The sequence below is a fragment of the Chelmon rostratus genome, chromosome 8 (assembly GCF_017976325.1).
Source record: "Chelmon rostratus isolate fCheRos1 chromosome 8, fCheRos1.pri, whole genome shotgun sequence".
Taxonomy (NCBI): Eukaryota; Metazoa; Chordata; class Actinopteri; order Chaetodontiformes; family Chaetodontidae; genus Chelmon; species Chelmon rostratus.
The window spans coordinates 15,580,716-15,591,796 of NC_055665.1; the positions used below are offsets into that span (position 1 = coordinate 15,580,716).

An 11,081-nucleotide genomic window follows, 5' to 3' on the forward strand; every position below is an offset into this window, starting at 1 on the left:
GACCCCTCGCTCCAGCCCGGGCTCAAGACTCACAGAGATGGATGGTCGCATGGCTGAAAGAGAGAGGGATGAGGGGAAAGAAAGAAATGAAATCTTGGTGGCTGTCATGTCATTGTAGAGGTCCTGTACTTAACTACAGTTCTGAGGTACTTCTACTTGACTATTTCCATTTTATGATACTTTATTATGTTACTTTATACTTTAATATTGTGCTAATTTGCATTTAAATCACAGCTGTAGTTGCTGATTTCACTCCAGCTGACGTTGTTATACTAAAAAACCTGTGCAGAGTTTATACAGGTTAATCCACACAATCTACAATCTGACTACAGTATATGAGGGCAAATTTGGCTTTAACCAGCTGCAACATAAAATTCACCATGACGCCAACTTCATGTTATGTTAAGCACATTCTACTGCTAATACAAAACACTTTGAATTCAGAACGTTTCCATGTAATAGAGTATTTTCACATTGTGATATTGCCACTCTACAGTAGAGAATTGATAAACACACTATCAGTTTGTTGTAGTCTTGTTCCATGCTGCTCAGCTCAATAGAGAAAATGTATATTACCTTGTTCCTCCACGGGCTGCTGTGTCCTCTGTGTCTGCCTACAAATGCACTGAGGACTCAGCTTGACGGAGGCAGGCTGCTTCAGAGAGGGAGGTGTGGTAAATTAATTGTTCGTGTATGTCTGTGGATGTTTTGTGGGCCTATGTGCAGCAAATTAAGTGAAGTGACACAAGCGTTCAATGCAAATGTAAAAACCCCCCCCCCCCCCCCCCCACACACACACACACACACACACACACACACAAACAGTATGAATGGAATCTAACTCGATTAAGTGATAGTGGGAGAGGAAATGAGACACGATGAGAGACTCTGAAAAGAAAGAGGCAATTATCTGAGAAGTCAACCGCTCGTGGAGGTGTGGGCACACGTCTCCTTTGTGTGCCACACTAAAGGCAGCTTGTTAAATACTGGGAGACACAAACGCACCAGTTGAGGCAGTTAACAAGCCCTTAATTGATCCGTTTAAACTCTGGCCCTAATTATCACATTCTCAGAGGGAAGAGCTAAGATGGTTGCTAGTGGCTTTAATTGACCTTTGCAATTCCAAGTACAGATTTTTACATATCTATGGCAGCAGGTGGGTAAATAGAGGCTGCCCTTTTCACAAAGGTAAAAAAGGAAAAATAAAGTCCATCTAGATTTTTGTGAATCTTTTATTTTTACTTCTTTGACCCTGGGGGGTGGATATTTAAAACGTCCTCATCCTGACTTTCAGTTGTGTCTGACTTTTCTTTTCTTGCCTCATCCAGCATTAAATTGAGATATGGACTCTTTTCCAGGGCTTTCTAATTTTCAGTGCCACCATTTTTGTTTGGTTCTCATATTCAGAAATGTGACATTACTGACATACAACAAAATATGCCATGAGACACACATGTACAGTCTCATTCCTGTTTATCAATATTAAACAGTTAAGTTACTTGTTTGGCATCTAATTAGGACTAAATGATCTACTTTTCCCAATTTGGTCAAAAATAGGTTAAAAAGATGGATCACCTTTTCAACTGAACACATTTTTGAACAATATAAGGACAATATCAATACCATTTTTCTTGTAAAGACCTGTTTATTATGAGAAATTACATGTCCAGCTTTAGAGCAACGTCTTTCAGGTTCCCGGTGGCTATAAGCAGGTATCTGTTTTTCTCTTGTATTGCCTCCTCAGTTTTCCCTATAAATATATGACAGCACAGTCTTTTGTAATGGCATATCTCACAGGGTCTTCTATACCTGCATTACATTGTTCCAGAATATCTTTATATTGTTATATTGCCTCTTTAATGCTATGACTCAACCTGTCTTCTGTCTTCACTGTCATGGAATGGAAAGCCATCTTATTTACTTTAGGAAGCATTGCTTCAGGAGTGGCATCTATTTATAGTGACAGCACATGTGCCACAAACTGAGCGGAGAGCTGCACAGTTAGCTTCCTGCTGTGGTCACAGCTTCAACTCTTCACAGGATGAGAAAAATCTGTGGTAAGGGACATTAACTGTTTTACAAGTTACTCAAGGTGTAAGAGGTAGAAAAAATCACAGTGTGTGTACAGTGGGCTCAGCTACACTGCTAATGGAGCAGTGGTCGGCGGTGCAGATTATTCCTTCCTTACTCAGCTCTTTATCGCTCCTCACATGTGGTGTTTTCTCAGATTCCTCTCCAGCAGGCTGATAAAGGTTTTATCGCACATTCTCTGCAGCGGTGGCAGAACTTTGACCCGGTGAGAAGGAGACCTCGCTCACTAGTGGATTCATCTCAGCTCCTCCTTGTTCAACAGAACCAATCAGGAAAGAGTCTGTGTCTCTTTGGCTTTGTGAATTTAAGGAGAGGGTGAGAAGAGCTACACTTAAAGGTAGGTTGGACTACTTCTTGGGAAAAAAAGCCATAACTTACAATAGAGTGGTTGACAGTATTTTCAATATGACATCTAGAACACTATTGTGATTTTGGTCATCATCAATCATGATATATTTTTTTTTGAAAGCCATCCTCAGTTAAAAAAATGTTATACTGTAAAGCATGAGTTCATCTTTAATCCTCTCTCTGATTTCTCAGATTCATCACCATGCACCGGGCCTGGGCTCTGTTCAAGGCTCATCCGTACATCAGCAACGTCCTGGGATACACAGCGCTGTTTGCCTCTGCTGACCTCATACAGCAGAGTGTGCTGGGAGGGAAACACACTGCAGGATCCACGTTGGAGGGTCCAGCTGGCATCGATTGGTGTCAGACGGCTCGAGTGGCGACTGTCGGCTTCTGTTTCCATGCCAACTTCAACTACCACTGGCTCAGAGGGCTGGAGAGGATGCTGCCGGGAGGCGGAGTGAAGGCAGTCACAGGGAAAGTTGTGGTGGATCAGCTGATTGCAGCTCCTCTCACCATCAGTGCCTTTTATATTGGTAAGTGTGTTACAAAGCCTGTTGTGATCCTTGTCTTATGTGGGTCTTATATTCTAATTTAGACAAGCTAATGTCTGTGCTGTTGTTACTTTCTTACATTTTATTTCCCCAATAATTCCAGTTTTTGTGTTTCATTTTCTTTCTTCTCTATTCTGCACTTATGTACTTTATAGGTTTGTAATTTCCTTATATTTCCTTGGAAGTTTCCTGGAATTAACTGTGTAATATGGGGCCAGTTTCACAAAGATAGACTCTGACGTGGCTCAAATCAAAGATAGATGTCTAAATTCATCCACTGCACAAGTATGTTCAGTTCTGAAAAACATGGCGGACTGTAATCAGTCAGCTTTGTTCACTCCAGCAGAAAATGTCTAGAATGCAGCAGTTACAAAGACATCTCTCTTTTTTTTTTGACAATGCAGTGAAGAGTGTAACAACAAAAAGAGTTCATTAGTATTCTCGTCACTTGTCCCACAACATTTTTAGAAAACAGCAAATTATGAATGCTTTGCTCTTTTTTTGTCCTTTGGTGCGACTGGTATGTAGGTGTCACTGATTATTAACATGGCTTGTAGGGTGGCTAACTTTTAGGATTAAAATATTCCAGTCTCTAATTTTGTAAAGCTGACCAACTTGCATTTGTCTCATCCAAAAGCAGAGAAAGAGTCCTAATGAGTACTTGACAAGCCACTAATCAAACTGAATATTTTTTAATGCAGCATCTCTCACTTTATTCATCCCCTTTATTTTACTTGACCCCCCCCCCCAAAAAAAAAAAACGCAATTAAAAGAGCCAGCTAGTGTAATATGTGTGTGTAACTGTATAATGAAGAAATGCTCCATTTAAATCCAAGTAAATATTCACCCATTGTTCATTTATTGTTGTAAACTCCACATACTGTTTGCAAGTGGACAAATTTCTCATTTGTGCATGTTCTGCTGAAATTTTATAGAAATTATTCAGAAATGATGCACCCAGAAAATAAAGCGATGCATTTTTACACGTTTGACAATATTTTTTTAAAAAATTTGGAAAGCACTCTGTTGCTGCTGAAATGTGTTTGTCCATAAAATACACGTTTTAATGATGGATCTAACAAAGAATCAATAAAAATTTTAACACCTTTTAGGTTTAAGTTTACTTGAAAACAAAGCTGACCCGCTTGAAGACTGGAGACAGAAATTCTGGACATCTTATAAGGTACACTTACAGTAAAAGATTGCCTTTATTAGACTATTCTATTATTATAAAATGTCATGTAATACGTCACCCTGTTTTATCTATTTACTGGAACTCTATCTTCTGTTCCTCTCTTTAGACTGGAGTGGTATTTTGGTCAACAATGCAGGTGAGATATTCTTGTATTGATCAATTATTGGTCAGTTTCTGTCTGTGCACACAGATTCACAGACATGTACATTATGTACAGTACTGGGTATAGACAGATGTAGAGTACCATTTCTATTTTTTTTCCATCTCCTCCACCACTTCAGGCCGTGAACTTTGCCCTGGTCCCCCCTGTGGCACGGACAGTGTTTCTGGGAGGTATCGCACTGGCTTTCACAATCTACCTGTGTCACCTCAGACAGCAGCGTGAAGACAAACTCGAATAAACTTGAGATCCTCGATTCCATGATGCAAGTTTTTGAACTGAATGACTGTGATTTTAATTTTGAAAGTATTACTTGGCATTATGTGTAAAGCATTATGTGCTTATTTCGGGGCAGAATTCAGTTGTGCAGTCTTAAGATTACTGAGGAAACAAGGGACGATTCCTAAATAAGATATGCAAATGTTAATTATTATTATTAGTAAATTATGATGCAACAGTGTCTGAATTCAATATTGATGATACTTATGTTGGTGTAGCTTTTACTCTGAGAACACAGAGCTGTTAAATCCTTATTTAACTGCCACACTGTTTCAGTCCATGATTTTCTGGAATAATTTGTTGATGTTTCCATATATTTTTTAACCAATAAAAGTTAAAAAAAAGTTATTTTTTGTTGTTGTTGCATTTTGAACATTTTATCAGGATTCAGACATACTCATGAAATAACCCATTTTCTCATTTACATCCTGAACATATTTAATATATTTTTCTGACAGCCATGGCAAGAGCAATCTGCATTTATTATGAACTACACTGTTAATTCTTTGTTAGAAAATCTACATTTATATTTATGTTGGACTCTTTATTTTAAAGAAATGCCATAGCTCAATCTCCAACCAAACAAACAAGCATTTATGGCACACGTAACATAAAGGTGAGAATACATCCACTCTATCTTTGAATAAAGAGCTGCTAAATAAACGGTTTTACAGCCATGGGTTTGTGAAAAGGGAAGAGGATGCAGCTCTGTGGCTGAAGAACTTGAGAGCAATATTTTCACACCACCAGCTTTCAACAAATAGCATAAAAATTCATATGACATAGATCAAATGATGTTGACCTGATGTTTATGAGATCAGATGTCTGACCGTTCCCTTACAATTAATCAGCCTACCGTCGTAAAAGTTCAACACTCGCTGACGTGTGAAGAGGACATGGAGAAAGCCTTACACTGCATGCGCTGTCACTCTGTAGAGCTTTAAGGTCATTCACGCACAACCGAGTTGGCTTTTATGCATGGCGACATAAACAGTGATTTTAATAGGCGAAACAGGCACAGGTTTCATATCCAGATTCAAAAAAAGAACATTAATATGAATAAATCACTTTTTCAGTCATACCACTAGGACTCAAATTTTATAAACAATATTTAAGTTAATATTTCATAAAATACATCAAAATTACCTTTTAAATCACTAACTACTAGGACACACGCCGCCCTTTCGCCGGCTCTACCACTGGAGGCAGCATCTAGATCATCAGTTCGAGTTTGGTTTGCAGGAAGCGCACGCTCTGTAACCAATCAGAGACCCGAAATTTCTGTGCACTGTTTATCGCGAGACCTCCGCTCTTCCTTTTCCCTTTTCGCTCTGAGTCCAAGATGGTAGGTGCTGCTAGTAAAAATTTATAATACTATCGCCAGACTATCCACGATAATCCTGTGAATTAAAGCATCCCACATATTTGATGGCAACTATTGCTGGTTGTAAACATCATTTACGTTAAAGTCCTTTCATGATTTGCTGTTATTTGACCATGTACATCATACTAGCTTGACCTCTTTGATACCGAACTAGTGCCGTTCAGGCAGCCGCTTAACGCCTTGAAGTGATTAGAAACGAGCGTTGAAAATGATTCAGAACGCGGAAAGTTATGTTTAAACCATGATTTTTATTACCTCGAAGTTGTCGTTTGTTTGTAAATGTGAAACGCAAAAGCATTATTTTGGCTTGTTAGCTGTGTTGCTCGTGATAGCAGTTAGCTGTAGAGTGTCAACGTGTGAACCGGCCTGTAACATACTATAGTTGTATATAGAGCTGCTTGTCAAGTTAGCTAAAGGAATCTAACAATTTTATTAGCTATTTTAATTCTGCTCATAGTTCAACGTTGTGTTAATTGTAGTTTGGCAGTGATACATTGGAAAGTATACGATGAGCAATGGACCCTGGAAGTAATGAATAATTTCTGTAACACAAAGTCCTTAATATTACACTTCCAGAATTACTCTATTAATTTTATTGTATTGATGAATTTCTGTTTACTTTTCAAGGGAGTTGACATCAGGCATAACAAGGACCGTAAGGTGCACAGGAAAGAACCAAAGAGCCAGGATATCTATCTGAGGCTCCTGGTCAAGGTAATGTACATTCACACATTATGCTTTACACGTTTGGATAATATTGCCATTTGTAGTAATGATCTCTCTCATCTTGGTCCATTAAATTCTGAGGTGATGATTTGTCTTTTCCACTAAAGTCTCATCGTGCATAATGTTCCTAACCATCCTGCTGGGTTCTTACAGTTGTACAGGTTCCTGGCCCGCCGCTGCAATGCTCCCTTCAACAAGGTCGTCCTGAGGAGGCTCTTCATGAGCAGAACCAACAGGCCTCCCATCTCCATCTCCCGTCTGGTACGTCTCAACTGTCTCTCGTCCTGTCTACCACTAGTGAATCAGTCTTTTCGTTCTTGTTAGATATGTTTACAGTTTGAGCCAGTTGTAATATATTGCATATAGTTTTTTGCGACTAGAATGCATTTCTGACCAAGTGCAAGTATACATTATTGTCAGCATCGATTGATCACTTGTGAGATTTGGTTTGACTGATGTTTTTAGGGTTTCACCTATTTGATCCACTAGATCAGACTAGATCTATTGTGACCAATTCACATCAAATATATATTTTATTGTCAGTGAGTAAAATTCCCTGTGTTTTCACTTGGGTTTTTAGAGCCACAGCATCCCTGACCTGTGTCCTTACATAAAAATGATCAAATTAATTCTGTGCAGTGATTTGTACAGAATTAAAAATTGTGGGAGATAACTGCAGATCAATAACTGCTATCAGTATATATCTTGATGGTTGAGGTTTTTGTAGTGAAAACATTGGATTTGGTGCACCTCTAGTAGTTTCCATGGGACCTGTTCTGCTTTTCAGTGGCCCTGAATTTTGTGATGTATTTGGGATTGGGTTAACAAGTGTAAATTTGTGAAATTGTAATACCAGAAAAGATTAGAAGTCCCAATGTGATGTGTGACCCATGTTGTCAGTGGTGCAGACGTGATTATGCTTGCTGAATTTCTCACTTGTTTCCATTGCGACCAGATCCGTAAGATGAAGATGCCTGGCCGTGAGAACAGAACCGCTGTTGTTGTTGGAACAGTCACTGATGATGTCAGGATTCAGGAGATCCCCAAGCTCAAGGTAACCCCTCCTTTTTAAAATTCACCTGTTTTTTTCCCCCTTCCATAAATACATAATTATGTCCATCAAGAATCTTCCCTCAACACTGTAATGCTATTGGCTGTCTCTGAGATAGTCCTCATGTTCTGTTTGTTCTCCCACAGATCTGCGCTCTGAGAGTAACTGACGGTGCCCGCCGCAGGATCCTGAAGGCAGGTGGTCAGGTGATGACCTTTGACCAGCTGGCTTTGGCTTCTCCAAAGGGACATGGCACAGTGCTGCTGTCAGGTAATTTAACATGTAGATTAAATTCAAATTATAAACTGATTCAGTGGGACTACATAATGTAAGTAGTCATTGTTCTACTGGTGCGGCAGTACCTTAGCCTCCACACCAGTTATTGGTGGAGTAGATTTATGCATTTATGAGGGAACTTGCTCTGTTTTAATGCCGTAAAAAAAAGCAAAAAAAAGCATAAAAAATAGTGCTTGAGTTGGGAAAGCAGGTTTTTAATCTGCGTTCTGGCCTGATTGTTGGCGATTGATCACCAGATATTCAAAGTTCTCTTATCATGTATACGCTTTGTGGAACCTACTGTGTTTGTATTGGTTGACCACTAATCATGTAAATTTGTTCGGCTAAAGGGACCTACATGTCTCAGTGACTGTTTACAGGTGCAAAATATTTTGGTTTTAGCCATTATTCCTAAAAATACAATATTTCTGCCAAACTGTTGGCATGGGTAATGAAAATAAGTATTCCACTGATATTCCTGTTAACATGCAGCTGTACATACTCTGATTAATGTACACAGCCTCCCTCTTTCACTTGTTAACCACCTTCTTGAAAAGGTCGGTGTTGTGATATTTGCACAGCAGAAATCTGTTTCTTAGTATCAAATGTTTAAATGTAGGTGTATTTCTTCTTACAACCAGAAGTGTGGCCTTTTCTTTTGTGCATGAATCTCTACCCCATCTTTCCAAAATGTTGGCTAGGCAAGACAGAGCTGACTGTAAACAGGCGAGAGGCTGTGTTGCAAACTGCGGTTAAAAACCTCAATTGAGACGCATGTTCTGGTTGCGCTGTGCACATGTCCAGAGTTGAAGAGACCTGAATCAAATTCTGAATATTGTCATATTCAAAAAATAGTGGAATGTTAGTATACATCTAAATGTTATGATAGCCCTCTCTTTTTGTTACATTAATTAATCCCCTATATTGTTCATTGCATTAGAGCGGATGTCTTATGTGCCATGTCAGACCTTTGTGTTTGTCAACTTATCAGTACAGTGCTTCAGTTATGTTCTTCAAGTCTGCAGTCTGAAGATCTGCACATCCATATGGTTCTTTCATGAGGCCAAATACAAAGAAGTGGTGCTAGATTCCAATTAATAGTGCCACAAATTCAAAAAGAGACGAGTAAATAAAAAGGCATTCCGAAGAGAAATCGAAGTATCTCTCTTCACTTTCAGCTATTACTTAAAAAATTACATGGTCTGAATTGCAGTACAAGTTTATATATATAATATAAAATTTAACAAAAGAACGGGAGTTGGAATACTTTCTGCCAGAAATGTTGTTTTGAGATAATGAATAAACATTTAGAACTGCTTTTAATCTGTAACATTTGTTCTCCAGGACCCCGTAAAGGCAGGGAGGTGTACAGGCACTTTGGAAAAGCCCCTGGAACTCCTCACAGCCATACCAAGTATGTGCACAGTTGTGTGAAATTATATTTTACCAGTATTTCAATCAATCTAATCCCAGGCTACCAAATTGACCAGAATATAAAGCAGTTCATTTCCTTTAGAAATTACACTTGGAAAAAGTGGGGTTATCTTAAAATTACACAGTTTCACATTCAGCATGAAGAGACTGTAGTTTTTCTGTCACACACACACTTTATTGTGCATTGTTTGTCTTCCTCCATTTTCTCATTTTTCTTTCCATTTCTTGAACTTTTTCTCCTCTCTCTCTGGTTCCCTTTTCTGTCTCCCTAGTTGAAGAAAGTAAAAGTGTAGTTATCAGTGTTGTCTTATATTCTGGTCAATATGGTAATTTGCAGCATTTTTTCAAGTTAATTTTCCATCTTGGGTTGTAACCTAATGCATTGTATTCGAGTGTACCAGGACCGTGGTCCTGTTTGTACAATTGTTGGGGAAACAACCTGTTGCCAGGATGTTGTTAAACTCTGGCAGTTGACCAAAACAAACAAGAAATTCATCTTTATAGATGTATTTTTCCTAGTTGGATGGCTTCCATACATAGATGGGTGTGGTTTGAAGATGTAGGTAGATTTATTAGCATATAATGGGTCATCTCACAGCAGACACGCTGATTTGTTTTAGTAGGAAAAACAGTGGTGTTATTAATAATGTTAATGATGACATCTGAATGACGATTCTGTGTGCTGTGAGTGAGCCACTACGCACAATACTAGCACCAGCTAAAAAAGCTATTTTATAATTTCAACCTGTGCTTTTCTCACTGTTACATGTTAAAATGTCTTGTGTAAAAGTCTGTCTTAATCCATATGATGTACATGTGTATATGTTCTTCAGAGCTGTGATGCTCAAAAGTAAATAGTAAAAATAAAACTCCATAACCACACCTCTTTCCATATGAAAGTCAAGATTACACAAGATGATCCAAACACCTTGCTCTGAATAGTTTCAGTCAAAATCTACATTACTCCATAGCAAAGGAAATCTCGAGTTTTTAACACAAGAACCCCATTGCCATTAAGGTCTAGCCGTGTAAGAGTGAGTTACAATGCCTGTCAGAACACGCACTGAATGAATGAGTGGTTTGCACTCCAGGGAAAATTGTTGTGTGATGAAGTTTTAGTAATGAGTATCAGGTGGTCATTTTTAAAGCAGTGTTGATTTGGAGAAAATTAATAAAGCTAACCTCTAAGTATATACATTAGATGTATAGTTGCACTATATGAATGTATGTGATGCAATCATCTTACACTAAATTCTTTCTGTTCTCTAGGCCCTACATCCGTTCCAAGGGCAGGAAGTTCGAGAGGGCTCGTGGTCGCAGAGCCAGCCGTGGCTACAAGAACTAGTCTCTCTTTGTTTTCCATGCAATCTGATACAAATAAAAGATCGACTGTACGAAATGAGTTGTCTTTTGTGTTTTATTGGACAGCTTACACACATTTGCAGATATTTCTGTCACTGACGTTTTCATGGGGGTAACTTATTTTAAGCAGATGATGAAATGCTAGTTAACATCAGAGGAGAGGACAGGGATAATTTCCATTTACAGTCCTCACTGAGGGTTACAATGTGACTTTGATGACA

At 38.7% G+C, this 11,081-nt stretch overlaps 2 protein-coding genes across 2 annotated transcripts; both read left to right on the top strand.

The window, feature by feature from the left end:
- Positions 1-2,641: 2,641 nt before the first annotated feature.
- si:ch211-120k19.1 (uncharacterized protein LOC563199 homolog) lies at positions 2,642-4,589 on the top strand. The gene is made up of 4 exons (XM_041943389.1): positions 2,642-2,975; positions 4,106-4,176; positions 4,295-4,324; positions 4,470-4,589. Exons 1-4 carry the CDS (start codon positions 2,642-2,644, stop codon positions 4,587-4,589), a joined length of 555 nt encoding a protein of 184 aa, XP_041799323.1.
- A 19-nt stretch (positions 4,590-4,608) lies between these two features.
- rpl18 (ribosomal protein L18) lies at positions 4,609-10,892 on the top strand. Its single transcript, XM_041942356.1, has 8 exons — positions 4,609-4,613; positions 5,870-5,972; positions 6,639-6,725; positions 6,891-6,998; positions 7,693-7,791; positions 7,935-8,058; positions 9,409-9,478; positions 10,768-10,892. The coding sequence occupies exons 1-8, from the start codon at positions 4,609-4,611 to the stop codon at positions 10,841-10,843; spliced, it is 672 nt and encodes a 223-aa protein (XP_041798290.1). The 3' UTR covers positions 10,844-10,892.
- The last annotated feature ends 189 nt before the right edge of the window (positions 10,893-11,081 follow it).

Bases quoted from the DNA above. Each gene is read 5' to 3' on its own strand.
- rpl18 (XM_041942356.1), top strand. The intron at 5,973-6,638 runs GTAGGTGCTGCT...TTACTTTTCAAG, and splicing joins TTCGCTCTGAGTCCAAGATG to GGAGTTGACATCAGGCATAA. The intron at 7,792-7,934 runs GTAACCCCTCCT...GTTCTCCCACAG, and splicing joins AGGAGATCCCCAAGCTCAAG to ATCTGCGCTCTGAGAGTAAC.
- si:ch211-120k19.1 (XM_041943389.1), top strand. From the start codon at position 2,642: ATGCACCGGGCCTGGGCTCTGTTCAAGGCTCATCCGTACATCAGCAAC. The intron at 2,976-4,105 runs GTAAGTGTGTTA...AACACCTTTTAG, and splicing joins CATCAGTGCCTTTTATATTG to GTTTAAGTTTACTTGAAAAC. The intron at 4,325-4,469 runs GTGAGATATTCT...CCACCACTTCAG, and splicing joins TATTTTGGTCAACAATGCAG to GCCGTGAACTTTGCCCTGGT.